The 20252-nt window shown below is 39.6% G+C and overlaps 1 protein-coding gene across 3 annotated transcripts in view; it reads right to left on the reverse strand.

The window, feature by feature from the left end:
* FGF14 (fibroblast growth factor 14) overlaps nucleotides 1–20252 on the reverse strand; it is a 602564-nt gene that overhangs the window by 156329 nt on the left and 425983 nt on the right. The window contains exon 1 of one of the 3 annotated variants that reach the window (XM_028112060.1): nucleotides 18057–18249. The exons of the other annotated variants lie outside the window; for them this stretch is intronic. Coding sequence (XP_027967861.1) covers nucleotides 18057–18249 — 193 coding nt within the window. Of the gene's footprint in view, nucleotides 1–18056; nucleotides 18250–20252 lie in introns of those variants that run through there. 3 annotated transcript variants of the gene reach the window in all.

Here is a 20252-nt window from a genome sequence, read left to right on the forward strand (position 1 = left end):
ATATGACAGTGGAATTTTCAGTAGGAAATAATGGAAGCCAGAAGACAAAAGGATGAATCATTATGTGATGGGAAAAAAACCCTTCCAATCAAGAATTGTACACTCAGTTAAAACACCACTCAAAGACAAACTAACGAAACATTCACTCAAACAAAACTGACAGAATTAATAACAAGTAGACTGCACTAAAATAGTAACCATTATAATAATAATAAAAGAGATGTTTAGGCCAGAAAATAAAGTGTTTCCTGGATGAAAACACAAAAATGTAGGAAAAAATAAAGAGCAAGGATAAATATTTTAATAAATATTGAGTCTATAACATAACAAAAATAATTTCTTATGAGTTTTATATATACATAGAAATAAAAGCATGACAATAAGAAACAAACAAAAACCCTAGAGAGACTAAATGATAAACTATAATAAGGCCCTAATATTAAATGTGAAAAATATTCAAACTTGTATCAAACTCTGTAAGTCAACATTAAATGTGGTAATATCCAAGGTAACCACTAAAATATATTGCAATGGCTTTATAAACCTCAGGTTAATAATGGTGGAAAATGGAATAATAAATAATATTCTTGACATATTAAAAGAATATAAGAAAACAAAGAAACAGGAAAATAGAATAGATTGGACAAATAGAAAACAAATGTTAAATGTTACTGTTAAGTAATTTCATTAAATGTAAACAGACCGATATTCTAATTAAAAGTCAGAGATTGTCAGAGTGTATTTAAAGCAAAAACTAAAGCAAAACAAACATAAATTCATACTTACAAGATACCCACTTTAATTATAAGAATACAGAAAAGTTAAAAGTATGAAAAATAACACTATGCAAACACTAAACCAGAGCAAGCTGATGTAGTTACATTAAAAACAAGCAAAGTAAATATTAAAGCCAAAAGCAAGACATTATGATGAAAGGGTATGTCTACCAGGGAGATACAATCATTTCATATTAACCTGTAAAGAAGGCAAAAACTGAGATATGAGTTATCTAAATGAGATACAGAAAAATCCATAATCATAATGGGAAATTTTTAACATTGCTGTCTCCGTAACTGACAAAAGCGGAGACATGCGTGGAAAATCAATTTTTAAAAGACAAATTCGAACTGCACAATTAATGGACTTAATGTAGTTGATGTGCATAAAGTGTTGCATTTGGCTACTGGAAAAAATTGTGTTTTCGATCTTTATATTTCATTTGTTCTCAGATTATAGTGGATTTGACCTACCAATTTAGTGATTTATTTTATAAAACAGATAACTAGACAATCCCTAAATATTTGAAAATTAAATGAAACCTTCTAAATAATCATGACTAAAAGAATACACCACAATGGGAATTAGAAAATATTTTACTAGGGGTGCCTGCATGGCTCAGTCGGTTAAGCATCTGACTTCTTGATTTCTGCTTAGGTCTTGATATCTGGGTCATGAGTTCAAGCCCCCCATTGGGTCCCACGCTGGGCATGGAGCCTGCATAAGATTATCTCTCTTCCTTTCCCTCTGCCCCTCCCCGCTCTGGCCCCCCACACGGCTTGTGCATCACTAAATGCAAATTAAAACATAGCACAGCACAACTTGTGTAATGCAGCTAAAGGTAAATGCTTACAGGTAAATTTACAGTATAAAATTAAATGTATGTTTAAAGGCCTAAAATTAGTAAGCTTACAATTTATACTCTCAAGAAGTAAAAAATAAACAAACAAAAACCCAGCAAATTTAATCCAAGGAAAATAGAAGAAAATAATTAAGAACAGAATTTAATAAAACACAAAAATAGAAAATAGAAGAAACTGAGCCAAAAGTGGCTTCTTTAAAAAAAGATGAATAAATCTTAGTATATATTTTAACAAAACTGTTCCAGAAAAAAAGGGAAAAGGCAAAAGGCAAAAATATCAATATTAGGGAAAAAAGGGGGATATCACTATAGATGTGATGAACAACTCCGAGATAACATTAATGAATCTCCAAACACTGTTAAGTAAAAGAAGCCAGATACAAAATGCACATGTTGGATGATATCATTTATATAAAGCTTTTTCTAAAGATTTTATTTATTTATTTGAGAGAGAGAGAGTTAGCACAAGTGGGGGGAAGGGGCAAAGGGAGTGGGAGAAACAGACTCCCTGCTGAGCAGGGAGCCCAATGTGGGGCTCGATCATGACCTGAGCCAAAGGCAGATGTGAAACTGACTAAGACATCCAGGGGCACCTCCCATTTTTTTTTTTTTTAGAGAGAGAGAGAACGAATTGGGGGAAGGGGCAGGAGCAAAGGGAGGGAGAGAGAATCTTAAGCAGGCTCCACACCAAGTGCAGAACCTGACGTGGGGCTTTATCTCATGACCCTGATATCATGACCTGAGCCAAAATCAAGACCTGGATGTTTAACTGACTGATCCACCCAGGTGCCTAAAATCAAGTATTATTTTATTAGCAAGCAGGGGAGAGGGGTAGAAGGAGAGAGAGAATCCTGAAGCAGACTCCCTGCTAAGTGGAGAGCCCGACATGGGGCTTGATCCCGCTGAGATCATGACCTGAGCTAAGACCTAGAGTCAGACACATAACCAACTGAGCCACCCAGGCACTCCTATATAAAGCTTCGAAATCAGCAAAACTAATATATTGTGTTGGAAGTCAAGACAGCGCCTACCTTTAGGGTTTATTGATTGGAAAGTCCTGTGAGTGGGATTTCTGGGGCACTGTTCTGCTCTTGACCCAAGTGCTCCTTATGCAAGTGTATTCATGTGTGAAAATTCATTAAGTTGTATGTGATATGTGCACTTTTCAATGCACATGTTACATATCAATAAAATATCTATTTTAAAATCAGGATAGCATTAGACATACACGTCATCTTCAAGCTACAGGTCACTTGATAAACCTGCTGAGTGTTCACGTGAGGAATTTTTTACACCTTCAACTGTAGTCTTGCGTGAGAAATACTGAGAGGATTTTCTAATCAACAAAAAAACCAAACATCTTCTTAAAAAAGGAAAGCTAGAAATGGACAAAAAGAAGAATTATAGTGTTTCCCAAAAATTGGAGAGGAACACTTAATCTGTTAGGTTGTCTCCTGGATTTTATAGTCTTGCAAATTTTATGAACAAGAAACATGAATAAAATCCTTTTAAAAAGATGGAGTGGAATTGCCCATAATTAAACAGAAGCATGTCAGAGAGAGAGGAGGTGGGAGCAGATAAACTAAAACCATAATTCTTAGCATCTCCCTCCCACTCCCCAAGGGGTGACTTCCAACCCAGATTGGGAAAAATGTTCTCAAAACTTGCAACTTTTTCCCTACTTGAAAAGAAGTTTCTCTACACATTTTTCTTATTCATTATCAAGGAAACTTCAGGGGAGACGGTAGTTGTATCATAAGGGAGCAGACTTCACACTAGAAATCCAAAAATACAGAGTTGTAATCCTATTACATACCCCTGTGTACAGACTATATGATCCAAGAAAATTACTATATCCATACATTTCCACTTTTTTCACTTGAAAAATAGCCAAACTATGGGAAGAGCCCAGATGTCCATCAACAGATGAATGGATAAAGAAAATATGGAATATACACACACACACACACACACACACACACACACACACACACACACACATAATGGAATATTACTCAGCCATCAAAAAATGAAATCTTGCCATTTGCAATGATGTGGATGGAACTAGAGGGTATTATGCTAAGCAAAATAAGTCAATCAGAGACGACAATTATCATATAATTCCACTCATATGTGGAATTTAAGAGAAAAAGCAGAGGATCATAGGGGAAGGGAGGGAAAAATAAAATAAAACGAAATCAGAGAGGAAGACAAACCATAAGACACTCCTAACTCTAAGAAACAAAGTGAGGGTTGCTGGAGGGGAGGGGGGTGGGGGGATGGGGTAACTGGGTGATGGGCATCAAGGAGGGCATGTGATGTGATGAGCACTGGGTGTTATATGCAACTGATGAATCACTACATTCTACCCCTGAAACTAATAACACAGTATATGTTAATTAACTGAATTTAAATAAAAATAAAAATAAAAAAATAAATAGGAAAAATAGGCATAATGTCTGTTTTAGAGTTTTTGTGAGGTTCAGTGTGGATGATGGTAAATTTTATGATAAGCTAAGAAATTTGTTCCCTTATGTTTACTCGCAACAATTGTAGGGTCTCAGGTTTATCATCTTAGCAACCCCTTTAGATTATTCAAAGTAACAGATCCTTAAAGAGGAGTAGACACATCCAGCCACTTTGCCAGGGGAATACCTACAAGAGTATACAAGGTCCCAGCATTAAGAATTCTTCTCGCTGACTGCACCTTCTACATTTTAGGGTTTTCTCTCTCTCTCTCTCTTTTTCTCTCTCCCAATATTTTTTCTTTTTGTTCTTCCTCTTTTTAGCTGCCTGATGGTCAGTAACTACTTTAACTCACAGTTTTCTTTATGGAATTCAGAGGTAGTTGAATGAAAGGGGTTCATATATTTCTTAAGAATAAACCCAATAGACAGGTATCAAAAATTCCTTTCTGTGCTATATAGTTTCTTAACTGCCATTTGAAACCCCATATCAGGATATACAGTATATCGCTCATCCACATTCTTCCTCATGAAACAAAATGCTTGCACCCACTATTGATACAACAGCCATGAGACCAGTATGTTTAATCAAACCACCTGTGTGTAATGCATTCTTTAAACGGAATCACCTTGATGCAAGTGCTAATAATCACAGAATAATCAACTCCCTGAAGCATAAAGGAATCCTCCTGACTTGTAAATATTTTCTTCACTAGGAAAATTACTATTTGCTGAGATTTTTACCAAAGGATGTTTTACTTGTTCTGAACCCTGTCATGGTGTTTGAGACTCTGAAGCTCCACTGGCTGGTCGTTGATCAGAAGCACATCAGTTTGGCCTACTTTCAAAAAACCAGCACTTTTGATACAAATCAATAGCTTTAGTCTTATGTTTGATTAATTCAACTTCTTAAAATTGAGAAGCTCCCTTATTTAGTGCTTCTCCTTCTCTTCTGAAGAAAGCTGGCTGCTGCTGTCAATTCCAACTGGTTAATATCCAATGGTTTTATTTTTCTCGTCCATCCAATCCTGCCAATCTAGATTATTTTCCAGTTTTTCATTCGCTTTCTTTTTATTGCTCTCCTTAAATTCATTCATGTTGCCACTTAGGGGATGGGATGCTGTTCTTTAGGAATATGTTCAATATTACTTAACAGAACTTAAAAATGCAGATTGAAATTCCTAGGGGAACCTTGACATTCATTTATGTTGTAGATCGTGGTTGTGGGGATGATGATTGTGTGTGTGTGTGTGTGTGTGTGTGTGTGTGTGTGTGTGTGGTCATTCATTTTAGTTATGCTTTTCTTTCTGGACTTGTCACTGTTTCTGTATTTCCTCACTGAAGCTTTAATCCCTTCAAATGGGTTTTAGCTTAGTTGCTAGTATGACTGGGTCATATGTATCAAAGCTGTAAAAAAAAAAAAATTCTCTGCAGATGCCAACCCCTGTAGAATATGAGGTTTGTCAAGGTAAATCAAATACAGGTATCTGAAAGAATTGAGTTCTAGAAGTTACCAGGAGGCCTTAAACTGACTTTTACTAGAGTCTTCAGCAGGCTTCTTTTTTCTTTCTATCTTAATATTCACATCTGTGAATCTAGGAGAATGGTAGCATTCATCTGCCTAAAGGCAGAGTGTGGTAACAACCGGGGGGGGGGGGGGTGGGGGGTGGGGTAGGAGGCTGAGCACATCAATTTTTAAAATATATATAAATTTGGAATTGAACATACTTAAGTTTTCTGCTTTTATGCTTCATGTAGTATCTGCATCACACGGCATTCTTCATGCTTATCTTCTAATTTACACACATACACAACATACTTTCTTACACACAAACACACACAGCAAGAAAGAGAAAAACGCTCTTAGCAGCAATTGTCTCAAATGCAACAGATAAGATTGTAATTGTTTTGTAAATTATATGAGGTAGAATAAATATAGTATATAGGGATAATTAGCCAGCTGTTTTCAGGCTGTATTTAGTAAACAGCCAACAGGAAGTATGGGTCCAAAGTAAGTTAGGAGGCACAGGGACTGGGGAAGCATGAGGGGATGGGATTCTGGGGCAAGGGAACAGGGCAACAGACGCTGAGAACAGAGCAGTGAGCGGACGATTCTGCTCTTCAGAGGGCCTTTTGCTGTAAGCACAAACCTGTGCAAAGAAGCCTATCTCTGCCTTGATTTTCTATGGCTGAGCCCATGTGGGCCTCTAAACAAGTGAGCAAAGGAATTTGAAGCTAAATGATGTCTTCCAGATCATCTTATCCAAGCTGCTCATTGCGTGGAGGTCTCTGCATATTCACAGACTTGTCTGAATTGCTCAGCCAGTAGAAGGCAGATTCCAGGGCCAGAGCCCACACTCTCCCCATTGCCCCAGGGCCCCACAGACTGGTGTGTGGGAATGGCTGGGCTGTATAGGGATAGTGGTAAATAATAGTGATGGAAGTGCAGAGATGCAGTACAGGTGAGATTTGGGGTATTTCCTTGCATTCACTTCTTAAGGAAAGAAATCAATGAGCCTGCCTCAGAAGATGACAGTGGGCATGGTGTAGGGGGCAGAAACAAGGAACAGCGGCATGAAGCTAGCCAACAATGATAACATTTCGGTTAAGGTTTAACAGCTGTGACATCACAAAGTGCTGTGTTTGCTTTTTTAAGGAAAGTGAACAAGCAGGAATATTTATGTTATGAACTAATGAACCTAGGGAGATGGTGCTGAGGTAATCTTTGGTACTACTGTCATGGGGCAAAAGAAAAACCCAGGCAGAAATGAAAATTTTACCTTTGGGCTGACATATTGGTGTAGAAGTTGCAAAAAGTGCTTAACATCATACTCTGAGTGTTTCACCGGACCACACCACAATAAACCATCCGGCAAGTAAAATGAAAACAGTCATGGGAGCATCTGGATACCGGGGAGATTTCTAATGATTAAAAATTGTGTTAGCTCACATGAAAAAGTGCTCCACATCGCTCGGCAGCAGGGAGATCCAAATCAAAACCTCAAGGAGATACCCCCTCACACCAGTCAGAATGGCTAAAATTAACAAGTCAGGGAACGACAGATGTTGGCGGGGATGCGGAGAAAGGGGAACCCTCCTACCCTGTCGGTGGGAATGCAAGCTGGTGCAACCACTCTGGAAGACAGTATGGAGGTTCCTCAAACAGTTGAAAATAGAGCCACCATACGATCCAGCAATTACACTACTGGGTATTTACCCCAAAGATACAAATGTAGGGATCCGAAGGGGTACGTGCACCCCGATGTTTATAGCAGCAATGTCCACAATAGCCAAACTGTGGAAAGAGCCAAGATGTCCATCGACAGATGAATGGATAAAGAAGATGTGGTATATATATATATATATACAATGGAATGTTATGCAGCCATCAAAAGGAACGAGATCTTGCCATTTGCAACGACGTGGATGGAAGTGGAGGGTGTTATGCTGAGTGAAATAAGTCAATCAGAGAAAGACATGTATCATATGACCTCACTGATATGAGGAATTCTTAATCTCAGGAAACAAACTGAGGGTTGCTGGAGTGGTCGGGGGGTGGGAGGGATGGGGTGGCTGGGTGATAGACACTGGGGAGGGTACGTGCTATGGTGAGCACTGTGAATTGTGCAAGACTGTTGAATCACAGATCTGTACCTCTGAAGCAAATAATGCAACATATGTTAAGAAAAAAGAAAAAGAAGATAGCACAAAGGGAAGAATGAAGGGGAGTAAGTCGGAGGGGGAGACGAACCATGAGAGACGATGGACTCTGAGAAACAAACTGAGGGTTCTAGAGGGTAGGATGGTGCGGGGATGGGTTAGCCTGGTGATGGGTATTAAGGAGGGCACGTTCTGCATGGCGCACTGGGTGTTACACGCAAACAATGAATCATGGAACACTACATCAAAAACTAATGATGTAATGTATGGTGATTAACATAACAATAAAAAATTTAAAAAAATCTAGGAGGACACTGGGATATAATGCTGAATACTATTGTTATCTAAGATCCACTGGGTTAATTCTAAAAACATACATCTTGTATCAGTTAGACCTGAACTGCTTTGAAATACTACTTCTGCCATGTGCAAGTCTCTAGAAAAATTATTTCATCTCCCCTCATCCATAAAAATGAAAATAATACCACCGATTTCCAATGGTTGGGAGAAGTAAGAGATGTGGCATATAATGCTTCTAATCCTAGCAGATGCAGTAAAGATGTTTGATTACTTTCCTTGCTTTTTTTCCTTTAATTTGTCAGGCATGAAGCCAAGAGAAATGCTTCTATCTTGTGTAGACCTGTCCAATTTCCCATCCCTCCATTCAGGTCGGAGCCCGGCCCCAGTGAGAAGGGAGACAGCAGATGCAGTCCTCTCTGCACCAGGGTTGGCCTCAGCATGAAATTCTCTTCATGAAAATAGCAGCTCTCTCGTTTGCTGGAATAAGGATGAGGTAATTATTGAACCATCTAAGCCACAGGAATGATTAAGGGGCTAGTGGCATTTACTTATGCAGAAATAGTAATAGAGTTAAACAATTGTAAGTTGGACAAATGGTGAGGAGGATAAAAAGCCACGAACACATATTTAAAGGGCACAATGTAGCCAAGGCTAGGCAGGAATTATTTACCTAAACTTAAAGAGATAAAATGAGGCATGTGGAGGGATAAAAAGACATCAAGCCATGAAATTCTGACTCTTCTAAAGACCTTTTCCAAAGGGAGAAAACTGTTGCATTCTGAAGAAACCGGGCATTTGCCTACCAAACATTCAAGAGCGTCCTGAGAAAAGGCACTATATTCATGTCATAGCTACTGAACTCAGTGGTTACATATGGCCCCCGATAACCTAACAAGAAGAGACAATAGAACTCTGTCTGTGAATTCATTCGTAAACTCCAATTGCCAGCACTTCGCCATTTCTCATATCTCAAAAGCTGTTTGTCATTCCAATAGGATATTTAAAAACAAAAACAAAAACAAAAACACAAATGTAAAAAAGTTACCTTAACTTTGTCACCAGATCTCATAACTGTGTATCTACATATAATAGGTAGATACATAAGAGAACCCATTAGCATTACTTAAAACCGAATATATCTGTGAAAACATTTCATATATAGAAAATAAACTGTTAAATGCTCCTTCTTATATTTATAACTATTTCTTTGTGTATAATGCTTGAATCTGAGTGATGTTTATTATTAAGGAAATTAACCAAATATTTTAATTGGCCTATTACTTCTGGCTATGCTAGTAATTAAAGAGTTTATAAATGAGTGATTACTTAGTCACAAATCTATTATATTTGTACAGACAAAAAATTAAAAGGCTAATTCTTAGAAAGACCATTCGAATTCTGTTTTATGAAGACAAGTTGTTCAGGCCCAATACAAATATATGTGATGAAAATAACATTCTTCCCCAGTAAGGAAACATCAAACATTGCCTTCCAATGGTACCTGAGTCTCAACTGAGTACTAATAGTGTTTGGCACAGCGTCATGTTGCATGATGGCAATAGTTAATGTATTAACAATTAATCCAGACACATCATAACTATGAAAAGGTGATCATCATGAATGGTTTTGATGGAGCAAAAATGTGATTTAGAAAGAGTTCAAGAGAGAACAGGAGGAGAAAAATTGGAGATCTATCTTTCAAGGAGTTTTACTGACAAAAGACAACTGATTTAGTAGCTAGAGAAGAATGTACCATCATGAGAAGATTACTTTTTAAGATGGGATATATCACAGCATATTTATATTTTGATGAGAATAAGATGGTAGGATATGAAGATTATATGATGCAGAAGAGAGGGGGAAATTATTGGATTGATGTCCCTGAGTAGGAGAAAGGATCTATCCCTCAATTGGAGGTGGTCTTAACCTTAAATAGAAGCACTAAGAGTTCATCCCCAAGTTCAGGAGGAAAAAGAGGAGTAAATGGATAGATACTCAGATCGGCTTGTAAAAGCCAGTAGTGGAATATGTGAACACGTATTTGTTATTATTTCTATTTTCTCAAAGAAATAGAAGAAAGAACATAGTTGAGTGTGGGTTTGGGGGAGTAGGTACAAGAAGTTTAAAGAGAAAGAAGATAAGAAAATCATCCAGTTAAATAGAAATAGATTTTTTTAATGTCCTAGGGGCCCACTTGATGTAATTGACCATGAATTTAAAGTAGGAACAACCCATGTGTAGGTATGTTTTCTCTTCAGCTGAAATCAGCTGTGTATGTGCAGGCACAAAAATAGGTTGATGGTTGGATTACCCAGTTAGTTTTACTGTGTAAGTAAGGTGAACAAGAAAATAAAAGCCAGATAGTATAGGTCAATAAAATACCCAAATAACATATAACTAGACTTGAAATATTGTCTCAGAGTTAAATATTCATCTGTGTGCAATTTTTATAAAGTGCATAATACAATTTACACATGACTAAGACTTGACTACACTATGTTCTTCTGGTATCAGTAGTAAGAACAAGATCCAAAAACTCATTAGACAAGAACTCTGAACCAATGTGTTAATTCAAAAGCAACATACAACACACAGTATCTAGTTTTCTAACAATCTGTAATTTTCACGTTTAATTTGTGACTCTGTAACCTTAGTGATTTGTTTCAGTTTATCATGTACAATAAGGCCCATAAGGAATGTAACCAATAAACCATCTTGTTAGAAATGAGAGATGTCTAAAATATATAATCTAGGAAAATTAATAAAAAATTAATGAAAGACTTAACTTAAAATTCATTACATGCTAATGAGAGCACTCCAAATTAATCCTTTTCAGAGTTTCAGGTCACTGTTGCAATCCACCAAGGAGATAGCATCAACGAATATCACATCCAGACACTTGTTAGAAAATCAAAGCTACATCCCTACATGAAAAATGGCTTGATGAAATATGGCACATTTTTTGTCTCTTTTGCCAAAGCCTACAAATAACTCTCTACTTCCAGGCAAGCCTTCTCACACCTTCAATTTTAAAAAGTTAGTAATACACTATTGCATGTATCCAACAACCAGATGTATACATTGAACATCTACTATAGGACTTAACAGTAAGGTGTCTCCCATTAATGACAAGTTCAAAATGTCATGAAGAACTGGAAGTGTTGAGTAGTGAGGAGAACAGAGGATTTAAGGACAGGCAGATTTGTTTTTGAATTCTGCTGGTGTTACTTTGCTCAGGTGTAAGTCTTTTGGCAAAATGCAAACTCTTTGAGCCTCAGTTTCCTTTGCTGTGAAATGCGGATGTATCTCAACTAATTGAGATAAAGAAATAAAGTATGTGACAATCGAGAATTGGCATTTGTTAAGAGCAGGGACGCTGGTGTCAGCCTGGCAACCTGGGTTTCAGTCTCAGCCCCACTCTTTAAAGATATATGAATTTAGTCAATTAACCATTTTATTTGTTTGTTTCAGATTCCTCATTTATAAAATGGATGGTTAGATAATATTAGTGTATCATCCATTAACGGATAATTTAGCGTATCAGTGGATAGATAACGTAATGTACCTACCATACAGATTTGTTGTGAAGACGAACGAGTACTCCATGGTACAGTGCCTGACACGGGATGCCATGTAGGCTGTTGATAAACACATTAAGTCCAGTCAATTATGGTCACTGCTATGTGCACACTGATCTCAATGGTCGCTCTATGTCAGATGTAAATCTTAAGAAATACACAACTTTTCATTCATTCAACAAATGCTTGTGCAGGGTTTGTTATATGCCAGGCACTGGTGAGACACTGACTTTTAAGTGGCAGTACCCCATCATACATAACCATATGACCCTGTCATACCATAAGAGTCCTTATCAAACCTGACAGCCAAGAACTTTGAAAGCATGGGGTGAAACACATACTCCACACACACACACAAATATTTCACACAATATAGCTTTATGCAAAGAGTCTTTCCCCTGAGTGACAAAGTGATCACTATCATAAAATGGTTTTTTAAAAAGGTATCTGGATTCCTACTACCACTGTCTACTGCTACCCTCCCAGCAAACAGTAAATGGTAACATATTCATGTAATCTGAGTCTCTTAAAATGAACATTGGAATCTTTATAGGTAAAATTACTAAGTTAGTCGTTTCCTAGTCATGCCAAAACAATGTGATTGACTTTAAATTGCATCAACCTTGTGAAAATTGTCTTTTATATGTTCAAGTTTCCATTATGCTTTTGTTTTTGTGTTTTTAGCCCTTGAGTGCTAATGACAACATTTAAAAACATCATATACAAATTTATATTGCTGAAATGTCATAGTCTGTTTTGGCTAAAATTTCTCACCACTGGGGAAGAAATTAAGATAAAGTATACCTAGAAAGAAACCTGATTCCAAAAACTAAGTAGATAAATCAGATTGAAAAATATGTCACCCACCTTTTCCTTTGAATATCTGCCATTATTTTTAAGTTAAGCAAATCAAGTTTAAAAGACATCATTTCACTTTGACGAGAGAGAAGAGGAGGTTCATGTCTACTTGAAAACAATTTTCTTATACTAACATTATATAGTATAAAACTGTTAACAGAAGAACAGAATTTGGCAGCTAAATGTAGAAGAACTACACTAATAACTCTACTAATTTGAAATAAAAAGTGAAACCTGTAACTGCTAACGGTAACCTGGTGGTGGATTTGGGGTAGAGTGGTGCTTCTGAAGTCTTGTATTATGAACCATCAAAGGAGTTCTTCACCAGACAGTATTATTTTCTCAATACATGTAAACTCAATCTATGAACCTAACTCAACCCAAAGCAAATCATCTTACTCAACCTTACATCTAACCTAAACCACTAAGTAGTCTTACACCTCTCTTGCTGTACCACTTCTCAGTTTATTGCACCACTGTGGTATCAACCACTTTCAGAAGCCTAGAGCAAATGTAGAATGTTGAAATCATAACAATTAAGGCGCCGAAAAAAATGCATAAGCAAGCAAGGGTCAACTTCTTAAAAAGTCTCTAACATTGTTTTGTTTACCAATTCAGTAAAGCTCCCGTAAGAGCTCTCATTTAGGAACCCTGCATTTGACAAAATATGCTTGTTGAAAAATTAGACATTTCAGTTAAGAAAAACTATGATTTTTGTCTTGCCTTTATGCAACTAACAAATAATAAAATTCTGATTCGCAACAGGTATTATCAAAAGATAAGTAGGAAGACTCCCATGTACATGACCTTAGAAAACTAAAAAAAAAAAAAAATACACTCTCCAAAGAAAAGAAGGATGAACATAGGGGGAAAAATATTCCCTTGTTTTGTTTTGACCTAAACAGCCAATATAAGTAGGTGGTCTGTATTTCCACACGGCTCTGAAGCAGTAGCACAAAGGATGGTGGTCTTTTGATGACTCTTTGCTGCTGATTATTTCCTGAGAAGGTGGACACATCTTTCCTTACATCTTTCCTTTCCACCTTGTAAGAAGGAAGACCACTTTTCCTAGGATAACTGATGGGTTTCACTATCACACTGGAGCAAAGCAGTTTTGTTGATATAAGCATACATATATTTCTGCTTTTTATATTACACAATAACTCGAAAACAAATTTTAAGTAGCTCATTTTTCTTTCCTTGTTTCTTATGACACCCTGTAATTTATTTTAGGTAAAATGTGCTAGTAAGAAACCCACACAACTACTGATTAAACGTACATGACACATGATACCTTGGCTCCTATGAGAGTAGCGAAAAAAAGTGAACTTCAAGAAACAATTGCATTAGTCCCACTAAAAATTTTGAAAGGTATTGTCTTACAAGCAATAAAGTTTCTTGTTTTGGTTTAAAAATTAACAACGAAAATGTAACACTCTTAGGATAAAATCTTCACTATACATCATTGCTTGCAGTTTCTATTTTAGTTTTTCACTTTTTACAAAAAAAGGTGAAGATTTCAAATAAAACTATTTGCAAATAGTCGGGTTTCCTTGTGCCCTCTTCTTTCTTTAGCTAAATTAAATATCTATTTTCATAAATTAGTTAAGTCTTAAAGTGAGGTTGGTTATATATATATATATATTATTGGTTGATTTTATATATATATATATGTGTATATATATATATGGAGAGGAAAAATATATATTTATATATACATATATAAAGGTGTCTAGATTCCTAATATATATATATAGATATAGATAAATATGGAGAGGAAAAAATATATAAAAACTTGAAAAGTATATATACTTCTAAAATGGTCTATTTAGAGTACTGTGGTTCAAGAACACTCTTTTAGTGTTGGACCTGTGGACCTTCCCTATTTCACTTCAACTCAAGGGCACTGCCAAGTACCCAGGCCATGGCAGACACTCTCTCAAAATTTGAGAGTCTATGAAAGTGCAGAAAACACAGACTTTGCTCTTAATGATGGTTAATCACATGTCGGGATGGGGCACAATTAATTATTATCAGGCATAAACAAATGATAGTGAGGTATAAAATGCCACAGGAGGACTATTCTTACTTCTCTGCAATAAAGGAGGACTTCCTAGAGGCAATGGCATTTCTCCAAGCTTTCAGAAATGGGGATAATTTCAACAGGTGAAGATAGAAGATAGAAGATTTCCATACACAGAGTAAAGCACAAACAAAAGAACAGGGATTTGAAAGCATGTGGCTAACTTTAGGAACTTTGAATGGTGTTTGGAGTCTTTGGAGGTAGGGAAAGTAGAGAGAGATGAATCTGGAAAGGTGGGAGAGTCATGGTGCCCACACAATCCCTAAAGCCATCTAGATTCCTGTCCTTTACAAGAGGACAAAATGGTACAACTGGTACTCAACTGTGCAAAAATCACCCTTCTGTGATCAGAGTGAGGGATAGGGCTCCAACCAAAAGCACATAAGTAAATACAAGCCATACTCTTTATACTAAATAAATTACTAATTAAGGAAGCATTAAAAAGGAAAAACACCGTACATTTAAGAAAGGGCTATTACTCTTCCCCCAAACACAAAATGTGGAGCTATTATTTATTCTGTTTGCCAACATGTCATGTGTATTTGAATTCACCTGTCAAAATGTAAACTTCAGCCAAAATGGACTATGAATACAAGATGACAGTATACTGTATTTCTATACCTCCTTTGCTTCTCTGAACCCTTGAAGATTTTTCCCAACTCAGGGGCTTTCATTGTCCTTCTCAGATGTTAGCTCTCAACCTGGACTTCTCAGCTTGGCCCACCCTGCATTCTTGTTCTAATTAAGATTTCTCTCCCACCACCCCCACCCTTGCAGCCTCAGCTGTCTTTGTTCTTTATAGGACTTTGAGTTTTTTATTTTGTTCCTTTCCATATGCATTGGCTTTTACCCCATATTTGTAATCTCCATGATGGAAGGGACTTCATTTGTTCTATTCACTGCTCTGCACATAACACCTGGAACAGCACCTGACATCGGAGGAAGATTCAGTAACTCTTTGTCAAATTAATGACATTCAAATATGAAGATATATAAAGATAGATATATATATATGTCATACCTAAAAGTTGTATCTTTAAATTAATAAATCAGATTTTTTAAGTTTCCTGAGGGCAGTTCCGATGCAAAGAGTGAGTTTGGAGGTAAGATAACTATGCTTAAAAATATTTCCTTAAAGAGCATTTAATTAAATAATGAAATAATTATATATATATATAGCTATATGTAATATAAAATCATATAATTAGATATCAATACATAACTTACATAATATAAAGTTTTAATATTTATTTTGCTTAAATTAGTAATAATAAATTAATGTCTGATGCTCCAGAGATATATCTATATTTTTCTTCACAAAAGAATATATTTCTTTACATATGAGAAGTATAAAGAGGATAAAAGGAAAGGTCCTGATGAAATTTCCTCTTAGCCTATCATCTGTTTGGGAAATAAGGGAGCAGAAGTGACCTCAAATGTATTTTTCTTACAGATCATTGATGCATGCGTATCATTTTGAACTCATGAATACCAAGAGAGCAGTCAGGGTTGAAAATGGTGTAACAGACTATTAGGAAGCTCAGATATCTTCCCATATCTGGAAAAAAAAAAAAAAAAAGGTATATCCCCGTCTTAAAATACAGAAGTGTAAAGCACACCATCCTTCATTATGCAATATGAAAAAAACATTTATTGTCCATATTTACAAAATAATCCACTGGTTGTATATTTAAAGAAGACACACAGTAAGTTTTAATCATTGTTTATATTAGAGTAATCTTATCTAGAAGAGAACAGGTTTATTTACTTCAAATAGATGGCAAAATTTGGAGCTCTACCTGGTGAAAACTGTGTTCTAAAAGAGAATCTGATTTTTAAAAGGGGGAGAAGCAAACACTGTAAGTCAAGATAATGTGACACTGCATGGATCAACAATGTTTAGAACAATTGAGTTGCTCTTACAAAGGTTTGCTGGATAAGGCTCTAGGCTAAAGTGGAAAATTAAAACCCATTTTTCTTAATACCTTCTACACTCATCTGAAAATATTGTCCCCAAATACTTCATCAGGAGGTATTATATTTATGCAATTAGGTATTATATTTCTATAATTTTCCTTGGAACTGCCACTCTAATTTTTCTCCAGTGTTTGCCTTTTACATTTGATTCGAAGAGCAAATAATCTCCAATTTCTAATGTGACAATAAGCTATTGTCCTTTAAAAAACTATTTAGCTACAGCCTTTAAAAAAAAACACACACAAGCATTAAAACTTTTGGCCATAAGTCTGCAAATGTGTAGAACACACACACTCACATAGATACACATGTATAGCGTATGCTTGTCTCCCTTGTCTTTGGAACAACAGGGTATTTAAAACAAATACAGCTGGGCACCAAGAATATAATGTGCTGGGCAAACATATACTCCTATTAATGTAAATATATTCTTCGATGTTTCCTGCCAAGCCCACATAGTTATGAAAAGCAAGCAATCCCCATTTCTCCCACAGAACACCCCACATAGTCTCAAAACAATCGCCCTTAAGCAACTGGATGTGGAAGCAAGCAGAGATGAACAAAAGCAGTTGGGCTCCGGCTACTAAGTTGCCTTCTCAGACCCTGACATTTTAAAGCAGCAAAAGCAGGTCATGCTGGGCGCTAGTTGTTTCTCAAAAAAATATGTATAGTAAGGCAACTATTCTAGTCATCTGCTTGTAGTAACTGCTTGTTTTGCCTCATGTAATTCGCGAGTCCGTGAATTTAAATTGGCACATATTAGGGATGTGTACCTCGCCAAACCCCCAATTCGGGCTCATTCTTCCTTACGCTGCTCCCCTCTCCGCATCCCAAAATGTGACCCCGGGCTTCCGCGCGCTCAGTGCTGCCCGCTAAGCAGCGTTCTGGTAAATCTCAAGTGAACTGTCCCTTAGTTCACACACACCCTCCACTCCTCTGACACCGGCCCCTGCGGAGGGCGCGCGGGGGTGGGGTGGGGATTACCACATTTCGCCAAGGTCTGGGAGCCAAGGAGGTTTCCAGGGGACCTGGGAGGCCAGGTGAGGCCAGACACACATTCTTGACCTCTCCAATCGGACTGGAAGCAGGCACCTAAACCCCGAGGTGTTACGGAGATCTTTCTCCAGCATTCTGGAGTCAGATGCTACCCGCGGGGGAAGCCAAGACCCTCAGAGTAGAAACAGATTTTCCCTGGAAGCCAGCCCGCAGGAGACTCGGGGAGCCAGAGGCAGCCGGCGAAGAGCCGGCCAAGTTGCCGGCTCCCGGCGGGGTTGAGTTTTCAGTGGCTACAGGTTGCCTGAGAGCAGCTTCCCAGCTCCCACGGGCGGGCGGAAGGCGCTCGGAGCGCTCGGAAGGGAGACTAGGGGGATGGGGTGGGGGTGGGGGGGTGGCTATTGAGAGACGGAGGAGGGAAAGGGGAGCCCGAAGAGGCCCCATGCAGGTGGGGAGATGGGAGAGGTCCGAGGGCGCGCCTCCCAACAGTGACCCACACAGACCTTGGCGCCGCAACCTGCGCTTCTTGAGGCCGAAGATGCGCACTTTGGAGAAGATATCCACCAGGTTGCCGTTGCAGAGCCCGCGGGTCTTGCTGGGGCTGCTCCGCCTCCTGCTGGCAGACGGCCGGTCCCAGTGCTGCTCCCGCGCCTGCCGCTTCTGGCGGATCAAGCCGCTGGCGATGGCCGCGGCCATGGTGGCCCGGGGAATGGGTCCGGGGAGGGAGGGGACGGAGGGAAGGGGAGCTGGGGACGCGGGAGAGGGAAGGGGCGGCGCACACGGCGGCTCGCCCTCGAGGAGGCGGAGGGAGGAGGCCCGAGGGGTTGAGGAGAGGGGTAGGGGCGCTTAGTCCCGACTGGGACCCATCGCCCTCTCCGCGGAGCGCGGGGTCGGGCGCGCAGATGCTCCCGGGACGCGGCGGGGCGAGCCCCGGGCGCCGAGGTCGTGTCGGCCGCCTCCCGGCCGCGTCGGAGCCGGGAGTGGGGCCGGGGCTGTGGGCGCCGCCGCTCACCGCGCGCCACCGGAGCCCTGTCCGGGGCCGCCACCGCCACTCGCGCTGCCTTCAAGCCTCGCCCGCCTCCCCGGCGGGAGGGAGAGCCCGCCGCCTTCTTCCAGGGCACGGGATGGAGGGCAGGTCCCGGCCGGGTCTCGGCGCGTCCGTCCGTCCTGGGCAGACTAGGCAGGACTCAGCGTCAGGCTCGAGCTGCCCCCCGGCCGGTGCCGCCGCCGCCGCCCGCTCGCGGGTTCTGCCGGTGATTGTCAAGTGCTTTGGAAATCAGCATCTGGGGAGAGCAATCTTCTCCCCGGAGATCTCTAATCAAAACGCTTCGTTCCCACCCCACAACACCTCCCTCCCGTTCCCCTCCTATGTCTCTCTTCAGGAAGAAAGAAGGAAAAAAATTTACAAAGAGAGAGTAATGATTAAAAATATTAATAATAATAATAAAAAGAAAAGAAAGCTAAAATGGATTCCAGGGGGTGGGGTGCTAAGAGGCTGAGCCAAAGCAGGTGGGGTTGAAGGAATATCGGTGCGCTTTTTCTTAGGTGAAACTCGCAGGTTTCCGAGGCTTCCGCGGCTTGGCCAGGGCTTCTGAATCTTAACGTGTCTCCTGGTCCCCAGAAACTCTGGGCTGCGGTTGGAGGGCGAGGTAGTTTCCGCCCGCCCTGCTAATCCCTTCGGTGCCCAAACCCCTCCACCCCGGGGAACAAGGAGGAGGGAGGAGAGTTTGTCCCGAGGAGGGAGGCGTCTCCACTCCTCACCCGGTCCACCCAAACTTGCGGACTCCCCCTCTTGTCATTTTGAAACCATAACACGGAGCAAAAAATGAAGGGAGGAGGGGAAGGTGAGAAGCCATGCTAAGGTTGTGTGTCTGGAAAGACCCCCTTTCCCAAATTCGCTCTTTAGCACTAGGAGGAGGAGATGCCAGAGGCTGTAGCAGCTACAGAACAGCAGCTGGATAGGATAATTGCCCAACCGAATGCTGAAGACGGCACCGCAGAAATATCAAGGGTGGGGGAGTGTGTCACAATATTCCAGGGACAACAAAAAGCAGCCAGACGGAGGGGACACTCCAATCTGAGCGGCTGTCTTTGGCGTCCCTGGGTAGAGAAGCTCTGTCAGGGAGCAAAGCCATATGAACTGTGTCTGAAATTCAAATACAACAGCTGCTGCCTCCTCCCCCTGACTTCCTGTCTGTGTCCTGGCAGTGTTCTGTCTTGGATAACTGAAAATATAAAGGTCCAGGAGGAAGGGAGCAAGCGGAGGGCATCCTAGGAAGGAAGGTTGAGAGAGAAACACTTCATGCTTGGGTGAATACAGATCTGTGGTTTCTAGGATACACTCCGAGTGACAGAACCAAGTGTAGACTTTTGCTCCTGTGGTTTTGTACCTTTTCCTCTTGGCCTATCATCTCTTCCCTTTAAGCTGTTTGGTTCATCATTACAGGAAGGTAGAGAAAAGAAATGCAAAAACTAGACTTCTAGCAATCTGGCGTGAAGAATGGAGGAAAGAAGATTCATTTGTTTATCGAGAGACTTTTAACAGTCACTTCTCTGGTACTGCTTTAGAGCTGGAAAGAGAGGCACACTCTGCAAGCAGTCCTGGGAACAGTTCTGAACCAAGACACACTCTCTTTGTCTCAGGAATAGGCAGTTGAGTACTACAAAGACTTGTGACCCAGCAAGTGGGAGAAGCTCAG

The sequence above is a fragment of the Eumetopias jubatus genome, unplaced genomic scaffold (assembly GCF_037043125.1).
Source record: "Eumetopias jubatus isolate StellerSeaLion01/CBP00866 unplaced genomic scaffold, mEumJub1_p1.0 scaffold_3, whole genome shotgun sequence".
NCBI lineage: Eukaryota > Metazoa > Chordata > Mammalia > Carnivora > Otariidae > Eumetopias > Eumetopias jubatus.